A 25100-nucleotide genomic window follows, 5' to 3' on the forward strand; every position below is an offset into this window, starting at 1 on the left:
AAATCATCGTTAGATTCCTTCAGTGAGCTGGAAGACTGAGGAAAGCCGAAGTAAATTTTTAAAAGGAAGGCAACAGAAAGTATTGTACCTATGAACATCAAAATGAAAAGTTTTTTAAAATAAAATACTTATTTAAAACTTTGCTCAGCTTTTTTATGGTATGAAAGTTTACTGCTGATAGAAATGAAAGATTACTGCTGCTAAACTTTCATCTAAGATGCATTGGCATGTGTCAGATTAACTGTGGAAATTTTGTGAAATAGAACCCAGAAGGTATGCTAACTGCTAGACACCACGGAGTGGGAAGTAAATATGTTTCCAGTGAGTGAATATTGAGAAAATAAGCATCTGGAAGAAACAGGAATTTTGGTTTCTTAATTACATCTTTCACCCCGGTACATCTGCCAGAGATATTAAGAGCAAATATAACTGTATTTGAGAGAAGATGCAAGTTTAAATACGGAAGAGGGAAGAGTAATATTGTGCCTTTTTCTTACACTGCTGCATGCTGTGCACATGAAGGCTGCGTAAATCTCTCTTCTTTGAGTTTTGGTTCAAAGCCACCTCAGGAGAAGAAAAATATTGTTTGAGTTACTATGTTTACCTTTTCAGAGCATGGGGAAATCCAGAAAATCTCATTTATGATAAGTAAATAACCCATATTTTTGCATATTTTGTTCCTCATCATAACAATACATAGTATACTAGAAAGCTGGCTTGCAGAAGACAAAAGGCATCCTGCAGCGGTTATGTCATTGGAATCACCAGAGAATAGAATTAAACTTTCATCCTACTTATGCCACTCCTGCTCATAGTATAGTTTAAATGAACATAAGGGCTTCTTTACTCTTTGCTGACACACTAGCCTGGAAACTGGTCTTTGAGGACTGCAAGAATGAAGTGTAGGCAGGCACTCTGCCTAATAATAGGGAATAAAGTGGGATGGGATGTAAGCAGCTAGAAAGTGGGGAATTAGGGTGCTCACCTCACATCAGTGCAAGTACAGTGCTCACCAGCCTAATCTCATGCCTTTCTTGATTTTCAGTTTCTGTCCTACCTTGTTAGATGCATTTTCTGCTAACTGATTTAAGGATAGGATGTATCTCTCACCCTTTTTCAATGTCACAATATCACTGTCATTACATTTTCCTGGGTCGTCTGCAAAACAGTTTGCATAGAGGAAAATAACTGAAGAAAAGAGATTAGGTATCAGAGAGGGGTTGGTATATTGTACTTCACAAATCTGACTTAAAAACTACATGTTAGAGAAAAAGAAGGAACTTTTAAACTGGTGTGTTTTTTCTATTCTTCTTTAAAAAAATAAATAAATACCAGAAAGACCACTGCCTACTATTGCCAGTAAAAATGCCATACTCTAGAACAGCTGTTTTCTAGGTATAGAAATATCCCCAAAATGTTCAGAATCAGTAAGCTATTTTTGGAAAGAGTGAAACTCAAAAATCTTTTAATTACTTTGGACTAAGACCTCCATTAATAGCTCATAGAATCAGAGAGTCATAGAATAGTTAGGGTTGGAAAGGACCTTAAGATCATCTAGTTCCAACCCCATGGGCAGACACACCTCCCACTAAACAATGTCATCCAAGGCTCTGTCCAACCTGGCCTTGAACACCACCAGGGATGGAGCTTTCACAACCTCCCTGGGCAACCCATTCCAGTGCCTCACCACCCTCACAGTAAAGAACTTCTTCCTTATACCCAATATAAACTTCCCCTGTTTAAGTTTTAACCCGTTACCCCTTGTCCTATCACTGCAGTCCCTAATGAAGAGTCCCTCCCCAGCATCCCTATAGCCCCCTTCAGATACTGGAAGGCTGCTCTGAGGTCTCCACGCAGCCTTCTCTTCTCCAGGCTGAACAGCCCCAACTTTCTCAGCCTGTCTTCATACAGGAGGTGCTCCAGTCCCCTGATCATCCTCGTGGCCCTCTTCTGGACTTGCTTCAACAGCTCCATGTCCTTTTGATGTCGAGGACACCAGAACTGCACACAATACTCCAAGTGAGGCCTCACAAGAGCAGAGTAGAGGGGCAGATTGTCCCCCTGTAATAGGCATGTAAAAAGTGAGGACTTTTTTGCTGAAAGTCAGAACAGGACTAAATTAGAATAGTCTGAATTGCACATGGAAATTATACTCATTTCTTCATGTGGGTCACGTGGAACTCCCATTTAAAACTATCACACCAAATAGTGGTGTCCCACTTAGACAGATCTTCACTGTCAGAGAAGCTCTCCTAAAAATCTGTGAGATTGTCCAAACATATCTGTAGGAGTGGTTATAAACTAATTTGCTCTTTGGCTGGGTTCTAGGTATACAACAGACTACATCTAAACAGCATTATGACTCACACTAAAAATATGAGAAAATGCCAAATTATGGTTTATCCTAATAAAGTTGTTGTAGGAGAGGAATGTTAAACTATAAAATATCACTCAATTTTTCATAACAGTAATCACTGGGGGGTAACAATTTCAATAGGTTTTAATGAAGTTTTTTATGTTAGGCATTTATTTTGTATTTTATTTATTTTATGGAAAAGTCTCCTAGGTTCATGCGTAGCAAAAATGAATAATTAAGGAGGAGATAGATGGGACACATGAGATTTCTTTCTTGAAGACCTGGAGAAAAACGTGGAAAAGTTATTTTACAGCTATAGAGTGGGATTTATAAGCTTCAGACTATTACTAAAGTGAATTGTCTACAGCAGGGAAATAAATCAGTAATGTATTTTAAATCTAGGAAGTCTGTCTGAGTCTTCTAAGTTTCTTTTTTCTTTGAAGCAGAAAGTTCACTGTTTAAAAAGCTTTGAAAATAAGTCTAGATTCCCTGCTACCATAACTAATAACATTCTGAAAACCGAAATAATAGCTAGGGGAGTATGTTTCTCAAATGTCCTTTTGCTTCTTCCTCTAACTTCAGTGTTATATTTGGACCTGAAAGTCACTCCTCTGCTGAGCCCTGGCAAATTTCTGAGATCTTAGAGGTCAGCTTTACAGTGGAGTATAAATCAGTGGATATGTTTTAGCTTGGCTTAGTTACACCCATTATCAGTCCTAGAGCAGACATGGTCCCAGTGCGCTGACCTTCTCTTGGGCCTGTTTCAGTGTTGTGGTAATGTCAGATGCTCATGAGGTCAATCTCCTAAAAGAAATGACTAACCAGGGGCCAAGTCATGTCGCTGATGCAGCTCTTTTCCTTAGAGAGGGATCTAATCTTGAATGCCTAAAGTTCAAGGTGTGCTTCTTCCTCTAGCTCTGCATTGATTATACAGCCATGACCAGCTTAGATTAGATGCCAAAACTGTAGATATCCAAGGTGTGGTGACAAGTGTCTTTGCTTTTATAGAGAACAGTGGAAATCCCAGTTTTAAATTGTTTTAATAATATAATAAATGATGGTATAAAAATTCAGAAAGTGAGCAAAAATGTCAAGAAGTGCTGCTATGTTAAAGTTTTCTTCTACTTAGAGATACTTTCTTACATGTCCTTGACTCTCTATGTATGAATATATGCATGTATGCATGTATGTATGCATGCATATGTATAATACCTGGAAAAAAATAATCAGGGACAAAATTCCATCAAGTCTCTCTAGTTTGCAGGCTCAGAATCTGTTGTTCATTGCTTTTGAGGATCTGAACTACAAGTGCGTTGCTGAAATTTAGTTTCTGTTCATTCAGCTGACAACATATTCATGTGTTGATAAACTTTAGAAATGTCTCTATGGGAAAGGAAATGTAGACTAACTTGCCATTCTCTTGAAGAGGTGAGACAGAGGATCAGAAATAATCAGATAGCATCCGTATCATGCAGCATGCTTGCTAAAGTAAAAATCCAAGTGAAGAGCAGTCCCAAACCACAAGTATCAGAGTAACTGCATGTGAAATAAAAGGAAATTCACAGTGTTCATGTTCACGTTTTTTATTATAGGTCTTGTCCCTTAAATATTGTAGGTGCCCAGTCACAATATAACTCCTAGGCAATGCAGCAGTTTCATGTGAAGAATCAGGTGTTAAAGCAGAGCTGTATCACTGAAGTCAGGAAAGGCTGGCTCACTCTGCTGCATCTTCAGTTTCTGATTTCCCCATCCTTTTACAACACTCAGCTAACTACAGCTGCACCTGGAGGATATGTACTAGGATTATTCTCAAGATTTCCCTGACTTGTGAGCCTGGTGAAGATAAAACTCCCACTAGATTTGGGTGTGTGCTCAGACAAGGTATCTCATGAATGGCGTTTTGTCAGATCCTACAGTGTATCCCCTTGCTGTTCGTTTAAGGTGGTGAATTGAAGGGGAAGGCAATTCTTGTTTTGTGACAGTCTTCCACATGCTGAAGAAGATTATGCTTGCCTCCCTTCACAGCATATCAGCACCGCATACCCGGACAGCTGTTTAATGCTCATCCATTTTTTCTGGGGTGCATTTTAGAACTAAAGCAGTAAAAATATTTGCTGTGAGTCACTGTAGATACTCCTGAGGAATTGTGGGTAGTTGATTATTTCCCTGTAACAATTTCATCTAACCTTGAAACGAGGCACAGCCTGACGGATATTTATAAATGGCCACTCTTCGTTGTCATTTTTGACAGGTTGTTAGGCACTGGAAGACAAATACACCACACTACTATGTATTGTATGTGGCATTCAGCTTTGCATTTGGGACCTTGAGAGCAGAAGCAAACTAGCCCACAGAAAACATCTGCTCCTCAATATGCTACTGTTTCAGTTGTTTAACTAAAATGCACTCGTCAGAGCGATCTGAAGGTTGAAGTTTTGAGGTTCTAATGTTGACCTCCATTGGGAAAAGCCTGTGTTAAAGTAGCAAAAAGATAAAAGGCTATGCAACCATAAAAATGTATATAGCCATTATACGGGTGCTGTAATTTTATGTGCAGGTGATCATTTTCCTATATGTAAGCACTTTCTTGCAAGTTCCTATTAGCAGCATTTGCATTAAAATTTGATCATTCAACATTTATTTATTTATTTATTTTAATTTTCGCTGGTCTCTGAGGGGCTACACCTCTCCTTTTTCCCCTTTTCCCTTTCACAATGGTGAGAAAGATGTGAGAACTGTGGACACCTCTTCAGACTCTCCCTTTGGCATGAGCAGTTTCTGACATCTTGGAGGGTGCCTCATTCGCAGTGTCTGTGGGCACATTGCTCCAGCTGTTGTGGGGGAAGGATGGATCTGGGTGTTGGGTAGCATGGCAGAGGAGGAGCTGTGGAACCTGGACCCCATGAGGGGTGGGAAGTTTGCCTTAAACAGCAGCGCATTCACCAGCCCTGTAAGCCCCGCAGCACAGCACAGTAGCCTTCCTCCTGCTCCGTGGTGGGAGGCATGGTTGCATGACCGCCTGTTAGTCTCATGTTCAGTGCAGGAGGCTTGACCTCTCTGGGGTAATGTAAAATTAGTTTACTAATTAATTACCTACATCCTTCTCCAGGTATGCTTTTTATGGTCCTGGGAAGCTCATGCCCAGGAACTGCTAAGTTCTGCTGTGCTCTTTGCTTGTGTCTCAGCAGTGGTCTAGGTACAAAGGGTGCCTGGCTTATTTCAGGGATAGGCAGTAATGAAAAGGGATCCTGAGCTGGTATGACATGGCCTGTTGCATCCCTGGGTGCAATGTATGAGCTTCCATAGAGATACAGGGTAAAAGGCAAAGCATGAAGCCATGTCCTTATACTCTGAAAAAAGTCCTTGAATAATTATGATTTCCCCCCCCATCTTGGTTTTTAGTAGGTTTTTCTTGAAGGTGTAAATTACTTTGGATGCTTTCATTACCTTCCAGCTTTTACACAGTGTGCTTCTGAAGTTCTGGGAACTGTGATATTCTTGCAGCTTCTGACTTTGGATAGCAGTGAGAGTGGTATATATGTTTCCTATCAACAGCTTCTATTACCCAGAGTTCCTTCAGAAACAAGTGCCAAGGAGTCTGCAAAGAGCCTGCAAGGAGCATCTTAAAAGATACCTTTTCAACAAGAAGAGATATCTGAAAGTATTATCTACTGGGAATCCTTGAGCAAAAGCATCCTTGATTGCATAGCTCTGAATGGCTCTCCTGGCAGTTTCTCCTCATTTACTTTACTTGTTGAAACGTGCTTTCTTTTCCTCTGTCTTGAACAATAGCCAGTCTCTTCCAGGCCATCCAGTCTCAGTTCATAGACTCTTATCGAGATACTTATTGATTCATCATGCCCATGGCTTAGAGACTTGCTATTTATATGGAATCAATAATATAGAGGGAAGGTTGTAGCAGGGGAGATCACTCTAAAAGAGGGGATTTCACAGGACTAGACATGTGCTTTGTTAGCAGTTTTTTTCTAAAGGCCTGGGTTAAGTTCTTCCCCTGACTCTGCACTTCAAAAAGCTTGCCTGGGGCTCTACAGTAGCAACCCGAAACTTAAAATTAAGATCTTTCTTTCAGATGGTGAACTGTGTGCTAGGACATCCTACACAGTTTCTCTTAACATACGTGGGGGAGTCCAAAGCACTACGGGGAAGTCCCAGAAGGGAAGGGTGGGAAAGAAAAAACCCAACCAACAGTTACATAGTTTTCAGAAAGGCAAGTGTGCATATGTGTGCGTGCAGTTTGTGGGAGGAATTTTCCAAGGTATAAATAATATTTTGGTGTAATTTACAGATTAAGTGAAAATGCATTACAGAGCTGCAAAATGGAATGTGATGCATTATAAAAATACATTGCAGGGTTAAAGAAACTTCAAATCAGTACAGAGATACCATTCTATCCAGTCATGAAAACAGAGACGACAGAACAAAACAAAGCCAAAACAAATCCCTAAAGAAGGAAAATTGACACACAAACTCTGTCTGTAAGAAGTGACTAGCCACACAGCCAAGCAAGCAAGCAAACAAGCAGAAGTCTTGAAAAGGTTTAAAAATGCGGAATTTCAAAATTAAAGTGTTTTTTATAAGTAAGTTATGTTAAATTTCATCATATTTTCTATGTGATGAATGTACACACACAAGTGTGTATGTACTATGTGATGAATGTACATACACAAGTGAATTCTACAAGTGAATGTAGAAAAGTACTTCCGTATTCCTATGGTATATTTTTATTTGAATATCTTTTCTAAAGGAATGAGTGCACAGGCATGCATAGATGCCTTTCTGTATAGAAGAGGTTTACAGAGTGACTCCATATTCTGAATGTTATGTTTGGAAAGATCCTGCACAATGAGGATCTTGAAGTTGGCAGAATTTTTGGAAGTCTGCCTTGACCTCACTGTGTTGTTTCTATCAGGTCATCACTAGAGTCCCAAAGTCCTGCTGTTATAGTGTGTATTCTAGGTTTGATCAGCTTAATACGTCTTCAATACAAATATTAAGCAATGTTCATATGCATCCTTAAAAAAATTTCTTTGTGCTGCTTATTTGGAAGTCATTGCTTTCTCTTTACTCTTTTGTGGAATTTATTACTTTCCAAACAAATCTGTGGTGCTGTTGCTTTTCTAACCTTGAAGAATCTTAGCATGGAGTTGTCCTGAGTTCAGCAGTAGCAGTCCTTTTTCTCCTTAGTAGCTGGTGCAGTGCTGTGTTTTTTACTTTAGTCTGAGAATAGTATTGATAACACTGATGTTTTTATTTGTTGCTCAGTAATGTTTACTCTGACCAAGGACTTTCTGAGTCTCATGATCTGCCACGGAGGAGGGAAAGCCAGGAGGAAGCAGAGACAGGACACCTGACCCAAACTGACCAAAGAGATATTCCATACAGCACATCAGGCCCAGTATATAAACTGGGGGCAGTGTCCTGGGTTCAGCAGTAGCAGTCATTTTTCTCCTTCTTGGTAGCTGGTGCAGTGCTGTGTTTTGACTTTCGGCTTGGGAACAGAGCTGATAACAGTGATGTTTTGGTTTGGCCAAGGACTTTGTGAGCCTCATGCTCTGCCAGGGAGGAGGGGAAGCCGGGAGGAAGCAGAGACAGGACACCTGACCCAAACTGACCAAAGAGGTATTCCATACCACAGCACATCATGCCCAGGAGGTAACTTGAGAGTTGCTCGGAAGGGCTGGGAGTCTGCAAGGCTGGAGGAGGTATCGGTCAGTGATGGTCGGGCTGGGGGGCCGAGTTATCGGTCGGCTGGTGCTGAGGTGTTGTATTCTCTTCCCTTGTTATTTCCTTTATCATTATTATCATTGGTGGTAGCAGTAGTGATTTGTGTTATACCTTAGTTACTAAACTGTTCTTATCTCAACCCGTGGGAGTTGCATTCTTTTTGACTCTCCTCTCTGTCCCTGCGGGAGCAGGGGGAGGGCAAGAAGAGGGGGGGTAAGTGAGTGAACAAATTGCCTGACTGGGTTAAAACCACGACAGGAGTGAATAAGGGGTGCTGAGCATAAATTTTCAAATATAAAAGTGGAATAAAATACAAATATTTTGATGATGGATCTCATAGTGGCATTCAGGTGCTTAAATATGAAATGACCTTCTTATTACAGTGGTCTATTACCTAAATAAGTTTCTTCACCTTAATAAATAAATAAATAAAAACTTCAATTGTGGAAGCAAGGTTGTGCATAAGCCACTAGATGTGCGTTGAGATGGAAACAGAGCATAGGGACCCAGATGCATCCTTCGTTGGGGAAACCATTATTGCCCTTCCCTATGCTTCAGCCACCTAAAGTCTACTGAGGTGCTTGAGCTATTTTCAAATAACCATGAGAATTCTGAAAGCAGGCCATTTAAAAGGACTAGTGAGTTTGCCTCTCCCTCTTGTTATACTAATCCTATTTCATAGAGACTCCCATGCACAGCACTTTTCTTAAGACGTTACTTCAGGTGAGGGTTGTATGCCAGGGGGTCATACAAATACGTAGGGGTAGAAAAAAACTTTATGACCTTTTTTTCTTTCTTCCACATCCCCGAGAACATGTTAATTTGTCATCTGGTTCAATGTGCCCTGAGACCAATTGGGTCAGCTGGAAAGAAAAGAAAATTAATAATGAGAGTCATCTAAGGAAACAGGGGAAATGTATTCCCCATAATGGTGTAAACTACAGTCTTCTGAAGCCCTGAGACTGAGGAAAAATGTGGGGGTTTTTGCATTCTGTCAGATGCTGAAGGCTGCTCTGGGACATGTGCTACTGCTTCTTGCTGAGTCGAGATATTTGGCAGAAGGCCCATAGAGAGAGTAGGAGAGAATAAAAAGTCTTTGTGCCAAATGTTCTTTTGAGTGCCTGAGAGCTGGATTGGTCTTTTTTCTCTGTGAAATCATATAATTAGTAATCTCAAACCTCAGCCTGGTAATTTACAAAATGTCTGCACACTTTAATATATCGTTTGCTTAACATGTTTGATAACAACCTCAGAGATACTGGGGCTTTTGACTTCTTCTGGTATTTATAAACTGTGCCTTGCCCTGGGTGTTTCTCTGCCAGCTCTATATAAGCTCATCTTGTGGATGGTGTCAGCCCGCAGCTGCTAGAGAAGAAACGTGGGAAGCGTCTTGCCTGCAAAAAGCAGAGTGGCTCCATTTTGGCCCCGTAAGGAAACATGGAACCTTTGCTGCCATCAGCATCCTCTCATCTGCTCCACTGCTCAGCAGAATGGGGTGGCTATGGTGGAGTGGCTCTTCTTTGGGCACCTGCAGCGGGAGGTGTGAGAGACCAAATGGGCTGGCTATAGCCAGGCAGCTGAGCTTGTCATGAGTACTGGGCAAACGGGCAGAAGCCTCTGCTCCTCCTCTTCCAGCAGGTGAACATATAAAGAGCTGCAAGATCCCGAAAGATCATTGTTTGTGACCTTGCCTGAGCCCTCTGTGGTTTTGTGAACCTAGTGATCATCTGATTTCAAAACTGAAAGTGGGTCTAGGGAGGGCAGCACTCTAGACTGAGAGGAGGTCATACGACGAAGAGGGAATTACCCTGCAGGCTACCTGAAAATTAGTTGTGTTTTGAGTTCCTGTGTTTTTGGCTAAAAATTTGGTGTGAAGGCACCATTTGTAGCCATTGCCATAAAAAGGTTCTGACTTTTGTGAGAGAGGAGTTAAACTTACTTGAGTAAGACTACCTCATCCCTGCCAAAGGACTGATTGAATAAAACTCTCAGCAAGGCCAGGAGGATAAAGTCAGATGGCTGTGAGCTCTCCAGGTCCAAGGGATCCTACACAAAGTGCTCCATCTGTGGTTTTATGTTTGTAAAGATTGTGTGACCATCTGGGACTGTGCCAACTTGCTGTGTCAGTCAGTCAGTCAGTCTTTTTATGTCTCAGTGGAGATAACTCAAACCTTCAGCCCATTTCGGTGCATAGGTTTTGCTATGGGAATATCTGAAGCTTGATCTTACAGGGTCATTAGCAAGCTCTTCTCAGGGGAATGCTAGTTTTCTTTGATTTTTTTCCAAAAGGGAAAAAGTTTTCCCACACAGATGGCTATAGCTGGTGGTTGGCAGGCAAACTGATGGATGAGATTTTTCTTCGGTGCTGTACAGAAAAGTATACTTGGAAATGTGACTGTGGCAAACCATACATTAGCTTGGTTTTTAAAGGCTACGAGAGATGCTGTCTGCCGGGTGTTGTCATATGAACTTTGCTTACCATCCTTGTCCCACGTGGACTAACCAGGTTAATTGCATGGTGGAAGCAACCCAGTGAGAGGATCTGGGCTGACATCTGCTAACAAGAATCACTTTTTTAATTGAAAATGCTTCTCTCAGAAGAGAAAACACCACATTGAAAGCAGGAAGGATAGAAAGGGCTGCAGTTAGCAGGATCTTTTGAGTATATGTTGCCTACAGGCAGCACTGCAAAGATTATCAGTCCAAGCAATGAGCTCTGTTTTTTAACAATTCATCTGAGAACCTTCCCCAATATGCAAGAGACATCAGATTAAGAGAGAAATGAAAACCAAGGCTGTACTTTTAAGGTGAACTGATTCTCCACAAGCGTAAGTAGAGTGTAGTGACTGACCTGTCTATTGGACTTTTTCAGTGCCCAAAGTGACCAAGTGACTTTTAATAGCTATAGCTGAGATGCATGGAAATATGAATGCAGTAAATAAGACTTCAAAGTCCTGTCCATAAGGTGTGTTTGCAGTTCTTCAGGAAATCTTGGCATGGCAAGGAGTTGTGCACATCACAGCATTACCCAAATCAAGTGAAAAGAAAAAAAGGTCTACATGGCCTATGCTGTCATCGAACAGGGCGACTGTTCTGCTTGACTCACTGCAGTGTTTTGGCATGTGTCTCTCTACAGATGTGTCTGCTGATCTAGATAGAGGTATCCTGTCTGATATGAGTGAATTACCTTGTCAGTCTATGTACATTTCTTAGTAGCAAAGGTTGAGGGTTAGATGTGATTTTGCCAACTGCTGCCTCTGTCTTCCTTGCCTTTTTTTCCCCAAATATTTCTAATGCTCACATCTCCTAGAGGTCAGTGAATGCAGCAGCTGAGTAGATGTGAGGCTGATGCAGCTCCTTATCCCCAGTTTCTGCAGTGGGGAGGCAGAGCGTGTATGCTCTTCTTAGATACATATGGATGAACATATAGACTCACATATGGACAGTACAAACAGAGCCAGCCACACAGATCAGTGTATACAAACCAGAAAGCTTTTCCTGGCACCCATGTTAATGCACACAGAAATCATACAGTGGATGTCCCAATATTCTTTCCTGGCTGATTAGGACTGAAGTCTGCATTTATGCATACAAATACACAAAATGGATCACTTCAACAGCTGTTCTTAGACACAGCCTGACTGGTAGCTGGTCTGAAGTGCCCCATATATCCAGTTGCTTTCACTTGGGTTCACAAGCCCATGAGGTTTGTGATCCCAAGCCAGTTGCAGGCAATCAGATCTCTTAGTCTATCACCAGCTAGTCTGGTTTAAATTTCGCTAGCTTTCACACATACCCACTCAGAGAAGAGAGTTTACTCACAAAAAAAGATAGACATGTGATTTAATGAGAGTGAAGGTTAGCTTGTGTTCAAGCACAAGCCTTAGCCAGGCAAGTGTACTGGTTAATTGCTGTTTATACTTCACTGGCCACTCTTACCCTGTCCACTTTATTGTTTTATGCTTGTTCCTCCCAAGTCCACCCTGACTGCCTCCCTCCTATTCCCTTCCCCTGGTCCTTCCACTAAGCATCCCACGATGAGTCTCAAAAGTTTCCACAAAATGTCTGAGGGCAAGTACTGCACAATCTCAAAATTCTGCTCCTCCTTCATCTGATAACAGGTCCTAGACCCCTGTCTCCAGCACTTCCTTTAGTCTGCAAGGCTTTCTGGAGAGGCAGTTTCTTGTGTTGACTCACCTAGGTGGGTTTCACATGGGGCCCACAGGCTGGTTGCTCCCTGGGGATGGTGCTGGGATCGCCAGGTCAGGGTGCTCTGTTGGAACTCATTAGGATGCTCCAGGCTCCTCTGGACATCCAGGGATTTGTGTTTAGTGAAGGGCTGTACTAAGGTGAGGGTTATTCAGCACATCCTCAGTTCTAGGTATTTGGGAAAAGGACCATCAGGAGACATAGAGAACTGCTTCTTATTACAGTAAATTCTCTCTTTAAAACTAAAATTTTAAAGAGAGAATTTACTGCTGGTTTTAGATGTGTACTACTTCTAAACTATGTGAATATTTTAATATGCATGGCATCAGTGGAATAGATAACTAAAAAAGGTTTTAAATAGCCATGTGAAATGTAATGATAGTGTAGGATTTTTTTTTTTCCTGCTAATTCTGTAGTGCAACCCCGTGTATCATCTGGAAAATAAAGCAGCATGAGTGTCTTTCCTGAGATGCAGCACAAAATGTGCCATGCCTCATTGTCACCGTTGAAGACACAGGAGTTACTGCTGTGTCTGCAATTGATTTTTCAGTTCACTGGCCAAACAAATAAACCACAACAAACCAAAACCAACAATCAAACACAACAAAAAAAGTTTAGAATTAAACTTAGCTAGAGGTATTAAAGATAACAGGAAGGGATTCTACAGGTACATAGCAAATAAAAAACAGACTAGGGAGAATGTAGATCCCCTCAGGAAGCTCTCAGAACTGGCTACACAGGATTTGGAGAAGGTTGAGGTTCTGAATGACTTCTTTGCCTCGGACTTCACTGCCAAAGGCTCTGACCAAACCACCCAAGTCTTGGAAGGCAGACGCAGGGACTGTGAGAATGAAGACCTTACGCCCACTGTAGGAGAGGAACTGGTTCGAGACCATCTTAAAAATCTGAACGTGCAGAAGCCCATGGGTCCTGATGAGATCCATCCGCGGGTCCTGAAGGAGCTGGAGAATGGAGTTGCGAAGCCGCTGTCCATCATATTTGAAAAATCATGGCAGTCAGGTGAAGTTCCCAATGACTGGAAAAAGGGAGCACCTCCCGTATGAAGAGAGGCTGAGAAAGTTGGGGCTGTTCAGCCTGGAGAAGAGAAGGCTGCGTGGAGACCTCATAGCAGCCTTCCAGTATCTGAAGGTGTCCTATAGGGATGCTGGAGAGGGACTCTTCATTAGAGACTGTAGTGAAGGACAAGGGGTAACGGGTTAAAACTTAAACAGGGGAAGTTTAGATTGGATACAAGAGGAAATTCTTTCCTGTTAGGTTGGTGAGGCACTGGAATGGGTTGCCCAGGGAGGTTGTGAATGCTCCATCCCTGGCAGTGTTCAAGGCCAGGTTGGACGAGGCCTTGGGTGATATGATCTAGTGTGAGGTGTCCCTGCCCACGGCAGGGGGGGTTGGAACTAGATGATCTTAAAGTCCTTTCCAACCCTAACGATTCTATGATTCTAAAACCCCACAAAAAAAAAAAAACCAAACTCCTAAGTAAGTTTTTTTTCCAAAAAAAAAAAAATTTTGCTTTGTTTTGAAAGTTTTTACAGTTTTAAAAATCTGTGGTTTGTCATAGCAATAAAAAATGCTGTATTAAAATAATATAAAGAACATGGGGAGACAAATTATCCTCCCCCCCTCCCCCCCCAGCATTTGTGCTTTTAAGTTCAACGTGTAACCAAATTTTACTAGATTTCAAAAACAGCTTTACTGCTTGAATACTGAACTTTTAGTAAATGAACTGTTTGATGAAAAACATGACAGCTGTTATGATGGTTTAAAGCATGATTTAATAATCTTAATTCGTCATACTTTTCAGTCGCATAGACTAGACTGTATATCATCATTTGCTCAATCACTCTAATAGGTGCTGCATTTGCAATCATCGGAATAAATATCTCAGTTGCAAAGCCAGATATCGCCTTCATTGAAAATAAAGAATTTCATTTTGTCATTGAAGTTGTGATCCAAAACCACTGATCAAACCAACCCACTGATTTCAAAGGGATTTGAATCCAATCTTTAAATGGTATATTCAGTAGGATTCCTCTCAATGTGTGTCCACCACTGCTTCTTTGGGAGTCAGCGGCTTGGTGCATGCCAGAGGTAGCAGCTGTAACTAGTATTGGAGATGCTCTGCTTTCCCTGATGTCTCAACTTCCAGCCCTCCCTCTGGCCCACGGAGCTGAAATGAAAGTGTGCTTTGCTTTGTGTTCACACAAGCAAACTGAAGCTTGTGTTCCCAAAACCTTGTCTGCTTTTTTTCTCAGTGACTGTAATGACTGGTCAAGTCAAAGGTTTTATGTTTAACAAAAAGCTTCACATTGCTTATGTTCTTAGCTACACAGCAATATCAGCATAGTTGCGGATAGAATATGAATAGACTAAATTTAAGTTTTTCCTTACCAGCTGATAGGTGGATATAACAGAATATATTAAAAAGAAAAAGGAATTAATTGAATGAACTGTACAGTGTATTTCTTTTTATATATCTTTTTATATATCTGTCTGATGTTTAAAGGAAATCCTGATTTAGCTGAGGTCGTATAAGATTTTGATTATTTAGATGTGGCAACTACTAACACTTATTGAGCTATTGAAAAATGCAGCAATACTGTATGAGTGTGTTCTTGTGTGTGAGAAATTTTGCAAGTTTATTTGTGTCCTTACTATCTACAGTGAGAAACTGAGACTGATATGACATATTGAAATTGCTGAAGTGTAGCAGAAACATAAGCTACATTTCATTTCCATGTCAATCAGTATGAACAAAGCAAATAAATAGACTATGTGAACAAGAAAACCCACTTTTTTCCTGGTCACTTAAGAGCAGGACAGTGATTTAGAGCCTAATCTGGAAAATGTTACATTATAATCACTAATTTTATTTATTTGATATCAACAGCCTACCTCTGTTTAATCACTTGTTTCAATACTGTGGTATAGAATAGCGACAGATCACTCAGGGAAACAAATGAAGCAGGTTGATAATCTGCTGAAATACTGTTTCTTTTTCCTTGCAGATAGTTACTAAAAAAAGTAATTCCATTATAGTCCTTAATGCAATTACTCATGTGGATATGCTCTACATGAATAAGGACTACCTATGTGCCTACTTTGAAAGACTGGGTTACTATAGTATTTCATATGGAACATCTTCAAATTATACCCAAGATGACAAAAAGGCAAAAGTTTGGGTAATATTAGATGTAATATGGATTGAAACTCATGGTTTAGAGTAATTGCCAATCCTCTCCTTCTTGCTGATATGCTGCTTCTTGTTTCAGCTAAAGCTTTGTTTTTGTGAAAAGCTTTAAAACTCACACAGACACAATGAGACAAATCTTTGCACACTTTACATAGTCTCTCTGATCTTGGAGGAATTATCTGCAAGAGAATAAAATACATTTATTTCAGGTAAGAGTGCAGAGATGCAGTGCCTGTAAGCCAATGTACAAGCTGGTTTCCACAGCAGTAATCACGTATCTGCCTGCTCCTGCTGCTTCCTTATGGCTGAAGCTGGTTCTCACTAGTCTTTACACCCAGTTGTGAAGATAAGCCTGCAGAGAACTAACCCTGCCAAAAAAAAAAAAATCTTTTATACATATATATATAAATATATATATATTATTCTGCTGGTCTGTGTCTCTGGTTTACTGTTGTCACCATCAAATAAGAATGCTCATGTAAGCATGAAGGAGGGTGTGAAAAGGGACAAGGGATCTTTTTCTTCCAGTAGATGTTAGAGATTAAATGGGTTTAGCTGCATCACCCAGTTGTGCTAGTGTCTTTGCAGAGAGCATATAATAGAGGCTTGTTGGTGTTTGGTATTTGTTTTTTTTTTTACTGTTTGTATGTAGCTACTGTAATCTAGTCCATGGCAACATGATTTCTTCTTCTTTCTTTGTTAATGGCCAGTGTATGTGTTAATGCATGGCCTGTGCAACTTACAAGAAAGAAAAGACTCAAATGGCTGAGAAGATGGGTATCAGAACTGAACACCAATGTTTAAGTGGTGGGGCTAGGAAATAACAATGATAGCAAACAATGGAATTCAGAAAACATTCCTTGATTTAATGCTAGGTTTGTGCATAACTTAGAGCCAGATTCACCATGAAAATATGACTGAAATGTCATTCACCTGAAGGAAAAAAAAAGTTGCCATGAAGGGACAAGAACAGGTAGAATTTGTATATATTAAAAGGTCTTTGCTGTGTATGTTTAAACATAGTCTTTACGTGCAATTTTACGTAGACTGAAAAATAATAATTACTTAGCTTTATTTTTTTCCAGGATCACAATTATGAACATTTAAGTTTTTGCTGTACTACTAGCATACTGATTTATGGGGATAACTATTGATGATTTCACTACATGAAAAATGCTATAAAAGTGTCAGGTTAATTACAGGATATACCGTTAATGGGTGAGATACGGTTATGCCTGTTTTCCTAGTTATGCACTCATAATACAGTGTTACATCTTCTGGAACATAATATATACATATGTTATGTTATGCATAATCATCAGGAAAACTTCACAACCTATATACATAGATATCGCTTTCTGTAGTCCTTCACATGGGTTTCAGGAAGGATTACTTGCAATAGCAGAGCATGCAGGACTGAGTGTTTGCAGTGATTTTGAATAATGAATTTCTGTAGAATTCCAGAAATGTCATTTAGTTCCTCAAATGTTTTCTGCAGAGCAAGCAGCATACTTGGAAGACTGCACTAGGAGAAAAAGAAACAAAACCAAAATGTGAATCTCCTAAAGTACCATCCTTCTTTCAGGGAATGATTCAGTGGCTTAATGGGGTTAATTTGTATTAGGTCGTGGAAAATCCTTTATCTACTGTATAGAGGCTTTCATTTCACATGAATGTGACAGATATTGTACTTACAGCACTGGAACTTAATTATTTGATAGCATAAGGAGCTAAAATCCCTACCTCTCAAGGAATATTCTTTGCATACTCTACATGGTAGATAGAAACTAGAGGATGGTTGGCCTAGATTTTCAATGCTTGAAATATCTTTGTATACTTTTCTAAGTTGTTTTGGTTTTATGCCAAAAATATCAAAGCAGCTTTATTAAAGACTCTCCAAATACTATCAATAGTATGTGATTATTTTTTTGTTCTCTACCATTTTTCACATCTTTTCATCCTTTGAGATCCTTTCCTGCATAGTAAATGAATGTGACTGTTTAATTTAATTTTCCATAAAAGTCTTAAAATGCCTGATATTCTCCCCCTAATTACGACAAAACAATTCTTTCAAAAGTTTCGTTTCAGTGTGAACTTTTCCCTGACAGAATTTTGCAACAGTTCTTTTCACTGGTTTCCATTCCAGATGACTCTTGGTGCATGTTGTACTTAGCAGGCACGACATTTCTGTAGACCTGGTAGAGCAGTGTAAAGCTATTTAATAGGAGAGTGAGGAGACAAAATTTCAGGATCAATGATACACATCAAAATACAAATAATGACTGAAAACTAATGTAGTGAAAAATTATATGGGGCAAAGTTCACCTCTTACCACTAAATTTACTTTCTTTTGGAGATTCAGTGTTTGGGTTTTTTATGTCCTTTCACATATGTCCTGGGTTCAGCAGTAGCAGTCATTTTTCTCCTTCTTGGTAGCTGGTGCAGTGCTGTGTTTTGACTTTCGGCCTGGGAACAGAGCTGATAACAAGGATGTTTTGGTTTGGCCAAGGACTTTGTGAGCCTCATGCTCTGCCAGGGAGGAGGGGAGGCTGGGAGGAAGCAGAGACAGGACACCTGACCCAAACTGACCAAAGAGGTATTCCATACCACAGCACGTCATGCCCAGGATGTAACTGGGAGTTAGCTGGAAGGGCTGGGAGACTGCAGGGTTGGAGGAGGTATCGGTCGGAGCTTGGTCGGGGCTGGGGGGGCGAGTTATCGGTTGGCTGGTGGTGAGGTGATGTATTCTCTTCCCTTGTTATTTCCTTTATCATTATTATCATTGGTGGTAGCAGCAGTGATTTGTGTTATACCTTAGTTACTAAACTGTTCTTATCTCAACCCGTGGCAGTTGCATTCTTTTCGATTCTCCTCTCTGTCCCTCCGGGAGCAGGGGGAGGGCAAGAAAGGGGGGGAAGTGAGCGAACGAATTACCTGACTGGGTTTAAACCACAACAACATAATATATGTTAGTGAATTTCTGTTAGCATGTGTAGGTATAAGAGATGTAATTGCCTATCAAAATAAAAATTGATGTGAAATTACAAAAGCAGCATGTGTTTGTTCTACTATATATTATATATTCAAAATATATCCTAGTATATCTTTTTCCCATATTCACAAAAAAGACCAGAACACCCCAATCTTACAACTGTTTTAGTGAGAAAAATTAATATATTTTTAAAATTGTTTTATTGGCATATATACCACTGAAATTGTTTGGAAGATAATTAGAAGTAATTTTTTATGGCAGACTGTACTGGTAGCTATAAAAATATTTGCTCATCAGCAAAGGTATGAAAATATCAGAGATTGCAAAGTACAGGCAGGGAGTGTGAATTGCTTTCCTCATCCTTTCTTGAATTAGAAATGGTAAATAGTTAAAAAACAAAGTAAAGAGATTTTAAGCAAAAAAAAAAAAAAAAAAAATCCTTCTAGATTTCTGATTTTTATGTGACATTTCAGCATATCACAGTACGATGGATCATGGGCTAGTTGTTCACATTGTGTTATATCATTTCAGCTGTAGCGCAGCATGATGTGGTGGAGTGTAATGTAACCTAACAAAGTACGATGCTGTGAATGATCACAGACTTTTCAGTGGACTTTGTTCTACTGAAAATTGTCTGAATGAAATGCTTAGTAGTTTATGCTTTGTCGATGGAATACCTTGCTGTTGTCAGTTGTTTTTGCCTCTAGGCACATTCTTGGGGTCCATAGCCTACATCAAGTTTGTTTTCCTTCTTCAGGTCTTTTGTGAACTGATATTGTGCAATAGAAACTAAGTGCAACCAGAGATCAATGTTTTCTTGATAGCCTGTTATTACAGCTTTCTCATGGAAGCTTCTGGTTTTTATTTGCCATTTGGAATCTAAAAGGTCGCTGAAGCGTTCATTACATAGGCTTTGCATAAAGCGTACAAAAAGTTTAACAGCAGCGGAAATAGAGAATTAAATGGTACTCTTAAAACATGTATTGTGTTGCAGAATTATTATTCCTCCCTATCAACGTTGTAGGTCAACACCAGCTAAAAGTTCAAATTTCTTTCAGTTCTTAAAAGGGGCCTATAAGAAAGAGGGTGAGAGACTTTTTAGCAGGGCCTGTTGTGATAGGATGAGGGGTAATGGTTATAAACTAAAAGAGGGGAGATTCAGGCTGGATGTGAGGAAAAATTTTTTATGATGAAGGTGGTAAAACTGGCACAGGTTGCCCAGGGAGGTGGTGGATGCACCACCCTGGAGACATTCATGGCCAGGCTGGATGTGGTCCTGAGCAACCTGATCTAGCTGAAGATGTCCTGCTCATTGTAGGGTGGTTGGACTAGAAGACTGTTGAAGGTCCTTGCCAAACCAAACTATTCTATGATTCCACAATTGTATGATTCTTTCTGATGGAAATGAACTAACCCCAGAAATACCTGATCTTGTATCAGTAACCACTGAAAGTTTAGTTAAAATTACTTTCTTTGAACTCCAGATCTTTCGGTAACTGGATGCTGAAACATGAAGTGTAGTTTAGTAAGCTCTCCTCTTAACAAGTTGTTCTTCTCGCAGGGCTCCTAGTGATCAGTTAGAGGAGCATGGGTGAGGGTGATGTTTACCGGATACAGGGTAATGAAAATTGTCCTGTTGCCTCCTGTGTTTGAAAACCTTGGTTCCCCATGTTCCCAGACTTACTTTGCACTGTCAGGCGAAAATCAAATGTGACTCCTTAGATTTTATTTCTGGGTTTTGTTTGAGGGCTGTCCCTGTATCCTGCCAGTTCTTCTCTTTTCATCTGTATGAAGGTTTTGGGATATTGTATTGAAAACTGCTTCTGCCCTGGACATAAACTCTGGAGACATAGATTCTGAAAAATTGTGCATGCATGGGTGTTTCAACATTGAAACACTTCCATTTCAAAGTTTCTCCGTTAAGGTGAAAAAAAATCTTGGTAGAGTTATACACAGGTTTATGGGAGTCCAGAAATTAATATATTTTCTAGCTTAGTTTTATGTTTCTGCTTCCTGCTTCACTGGAACTGTCCCATATGAAACCTTCTCCAATTGTTTTACTTTAGCCAGTGTTTTCTGCATGAGATGGTTATAATATACTTGTAGAAGAAATCAACCTAACATTCTAGTGTTAGTACCACTTTAATTCTAGCTTCATGCATGGCGGACTGCCTTACAGAGCCAAGTGTAATGCATTTCTAATTAAAAATCATAGAATCATAGAATCATATAAAAACCCAAAGTAGTATGATGCTACCTCACAATGTTGTCAAATTGCTCATCATCTTATTTTCACAGCTCACCATGTTAAAACTGGGACCTGTGAAGTGGTGGCACTCCACAGATGTTGCAATAAGAACAAGATAGAAGAAAGATCACAGACAGTGAAGTGCTCCTGCTTCCCTGGGCAGGTAGCAGGTACCACCCGGGCAGCTCCTTCTTGTGTTGATGGTGCGACTATTTCTATTGCTTCCTTTTGCTGCATGTTCCTAGGGGGTTTTGCTGGCTTAATTTCATCAGTGAGAACCACTCCATTGCATTTAACTGTTTAAAATACGAGTAGAAATGCTGCTGCATTTTGAAGGGCATGACCAAGGTGAATGAGAGGAAGATGGGAAAAATGAATTATTTGCTATTGCTCTGTGGAAATGCTAAGCAAAATTATTAGATGCTGGTGAAAGAAACTTCTTGAGATGCTAAATTTGATCTAACTAACAGAGTGCCCTAGGAGTTGTATGAAATTCACTTAATTAAAAGTGTTTATGCAAATCTATATGAGCATATAATTTTCATGTGTCTTACATTTTATTTATATATTTATTTTTATTATAGAGGAACAAACAAGCAAACAAACAGAGAACAGTTCTGGTTTTTAGTCTTTTTAGACCAATGCTATTTTTCCTATTCACAGTGCAGTATTAATGTTTTCTTAACAAATCTGGCATAGGCTCATATGCTTTATTTGGGAATATAGTAGCTGAATTTTCAGCAGGATGGATTCACTCATTACATGATATCTTTATGGTTGATGTGTTGCTGGCTGTCAGAGAAGCTGTAAATATGTCATCATTGGGGAATAATTTTAATAAGGCTATGCTAGACTATATAGTAGATCAGGCAAAATACAGCAACTCAAAAGAAGAGATTGCACTTCAAATTTTGAATCTGACTGAACAAATAAAAATGAGGGCTGAAAAAAAATTGCTTTGAAATTAGTTCCTGAACTGCACTAAATTAGAAAGAGAAACATAGTAAAGAGATTGACTTCAAAGCACATAGCACCTTGTGCAAATTGAGACCTAATTTCTTGTGAAGAGTCTGACTTGGCTGAAAAATCACAAACTAGCTGTTAGTCAATACATTTCTAACATTTTCCTGAAAAATAAATGTTGCAACACAATGACGTTAAAGTGTTCATTTCAACAACATGCAGTTGTGTCTGTTTTCCTTTCTTGTAGCTTCAATAGTGGAGCAGAAATGGTGGTGCCACATGCAACCATGTCTTGAAGGGGAGGAATGTAAAGTTCTTCCAGATCGTAAGGGATGGAGCTGTTCATCTGGGAATAAAGTGAAAACAACTAGGGTAGGTATGATACCAACCTGACATGTTACCAACAAGTTAAAAAACAAAGTGCACAGGAAATTTGGTGCACAAAGAAGACATGAGTTGAGAAGACTAAAGAAGTGTGGGAAGAGTCATACTGGGATTGGACTTCCTGGTCCTGCGCACTTTTCTCAGCCTACTTTGCAATTGCTTGACCATGGTAAGCAGTGTGCCAGACCTTCTCAGGTAAGCAGAGGAGACAGTAGATTTGACTCCTTCTTCAACTACCAGTAATGATCAAATGTGTTATAATATGATATGCATTTATCTTTGAAAGCAGTTGAACAAAGTCTATACACCTTGCTAACTCTTCATTCACAGTATAGCAAACAAGTGCATTTTTATCAATAACATTGATTTACCATGTTTCTATATAGAAGCTTCTGAATATGGTAAGTATTTGGTGCATCACTACAGCATGATCTTCTGGTTCCTTCTGTCTTGTATGACTCGGATTTAAAATTTTGACAGTTCCTTTCCTCCATTTGACACATTTTATATTATCAGTTCAAAACTACATTATCAGAAATACATGTAACATACACCATATACAATGCCTGAAAACAAAGGTGCTGTCATCTCTGCTTTTTAATGGGTAAGAGAAACAGGAGAATTACAAATTCTTCAGATAAGCATTAAGAACTCAAACTTCCTAAAACTGTGGTGTTGTATCTCTATAGAAGCATAGAATCATAGACTAGTTAGGGTTGGAAATGACCTTAAGGTCATCTAGTTCCAACCCCCCCCCCCCCCCCCCACCATGGGCAAGGACACCTCCCACTAAACCATGTCACCTAACGCTCTCTCCAACCTGGCCTTGAACACTGCCAGGGATGAAGCATTCACAACTTCCCTGGGCAACCCATTCCAGTGCCTCACTTCCCTCACAGTAAAGAACTTCTTCCTTATACTCAATCTAAACTTCCACTATTTAAGTTTTAACCCGTTACCCCTTGTCCTACCACTACAGTCCCTAACGAAGAGTCCCTCCCCAGCATCCCTTTAGGCCCCCTTCAGATACCGGAAGGCTGCTATGAGGTCCCCACGCAGCCTTCTCTTCTCCAGGCTGAACAGCCCCAACTTTCTCAGCCTGTCTTCATACAGGAGGTGCTCCAGTCCCTGATCATCCTCATGCCCCTCCTCTGGACTTGTTCCAACAGTTCCATGTCCTTTTTATGTTGAGGACACCAGAACTGCACACAGTACTCCAGGGGAGGTCTCATAAGAGCAGAGTTAGAGGGGCAGGATCACCTTCTTCTGGTCATTCTCCTTTTGATGCAGCCCAGGGTAAGGTTGGTTTTCTGGGCTGCGAGCGCACACTGAAGCCGGCTCATATAGAGTCAGCAGAGTTCTTCATCAACATAGAACAGATTAAAATGCGCTCTGAAGACATACACAGGTGTGTGTAAGCATGAACACCTGCACCCCATCACACATACTGATGACTGGTTTTGTTTTTAAGTATTTAGTAATTGTTTGCAGTGTCAGGCCATAATTAGCTAGTGTGATATTTACCCTATGCAAGTGTTTGTGTGTCCATGTTGTTTTATTGCAGTCTTTCTTGCAGAGGCACTAAATTTCTGGTACATTTTGGTTGTAGTGAAATGTAGTGTGTACTGAATGGATTATATTCCTTCTATTCCACAGAGAGCTCTACGTCTCATATTCTGCATGTACAAGTCTTTAAATCATTTTGACATTCTTTGAAGGAAGGATACTTCCTAAATGTTTGATACACAGTTCCACTCCTGAATCCTTTCTCAGATGTGTTTCTTCTGAAGTTAACCTTGCTTGAATGCTGCCCACACTTAACTTTGTACATACTTTGCATGTGTGCACATGCATAATATAAACAAAAAATCTAGATAGAACTTAAAAATAGAAATAGAAAAAAATAATGTGTGTGTGCTTTGAAACTTTTCCTGGCTAGTATTACATGGCACTATTACTGTTAAAGAATGCATGCCATTTTACATATATTGTGAGCATTTGACAAGGAGTAAGTAAAAATTTGTGTCTGCATTACATTTGCATAGGATAAAAGAGGTCAAAAAAGGGGGAAACACCAATTAAAATCACCTTGAGGAGATTTCTTCCTAACATTTTGTCAGAAGATATGTTTTTCTGTATTGGTCAAGGTTACAAAGTTCTGTCCGCTGTAAGGATGTGAGAAATCCACAGAAGGTCTGGCTTTTTTCAGGAGTTGGACTTTTCTTGTCCTCCATGGGTGGCAGCAATCCTCAGGACTCATCTCATGCATCTTTAGGAGTGATGCTAAGAAATAGCCAGACCTTTTCTCTATCGGCCATCATACGTGCTGATGCAGTACAATGGCTACCATAACCTGCTTGCAGTCCTACCACCCACTAAAAGGAAAAAACTAATTGACTTAAAATCCCCAGTATTTGTCCTGCTTTCTTGTATGTCCAGATACTGTACGTTGTGCCTTTCTTTGTTCATTTCCCACACAGCTGCAAAGCTCTTTTGAGACAATAGCAAACTGGAATTCAAATTTATGACTAAAAGTTGGTCTAAGCTGTTGAAACCAGGTAGCAGGTGAATGAAGGTTTCTGTCTTTCCAGGTTTTTCCAGATTTTAACAGACATAATTCAGGTGCCCAGAAAAATATAGATTGCTGTTGGAAATGTGAGTGCTTCTTTGTGTTAAGAGAATAGCATATTATAAAAAAACAGCTACTTTTCCCTAACATGTAGTAAGTACAATATTTTTGTAGCTCCTATTTCTGCTCCCCAAAGTCTATATATGTAAGAGGAAAAACTCTAAAGTGCTCTGTGGTTTCAAAACCACTTTTTTTTTTTTGAGAAAAATGAAAAGAACTGTACAGAGAGTCAGTATTAAGAAGTAACGAATAATAAGTTTCTGATTTTCAAATGAAATACCCCATATGTTATTATCGTGTATAATGTAAAAGCATAAAGAAACAAAAGGAACTGAACAGCTTTGGTGATGCAAGTATATTGCA

The 25100-nt window shown here is 39.9% G+C and overlaps 1 protein-coding gene across 7 annotated transcripts in view; it reads left to right on the forward strand.

Moving 5' to 3' along the window:
• The window catches only part of TAFA2 (TAFA chemokine like family member 2), a 198516-nt gene that overhangs the window by 151748 nt on the left and 21668 nt on the right, over positions 1 to 25100 (forward strand). For all 7 annotated transcript variants that reach the window (XR_008974429.1, XR_008974425.1, XR_008974428.1 and 4 more), the window contains exons 3-4: positions 20812 to 20964; positions 21972 to 22096. Coding sequence is in view for 1 of the 7 variants with exons in the window: in XM_057425583.1 (XP_057281566.1) it covers positions 20812 to 20964; positions 21972 to 22096 (278 nt within the window). In the remaining 6 variants the exon portion in view is untranslated. The remainder of the gene's footprint in view (positions 1 to 20811; positions 20965 to 21971; positions 22097 to 25100) is intronic.

This window comes from Pezoporus wallicus, unplaced genomic scaffold (assembly GCF_028554395.1).
Source record: "Pezoporus wallicus isolate ANWC-B61680 ecotype Strahan unplaced genomic scaffold, APGP_CSIRO_Pwel_v1 contig_4722, whole genome shotgun sequence".
NCBI classification, from domain to species: Eukaryota; Metazoa; Chordata; class Aves; order Psittaciformes; family Psittacidae; genus Pezoporus; species Pezoporus wallicus.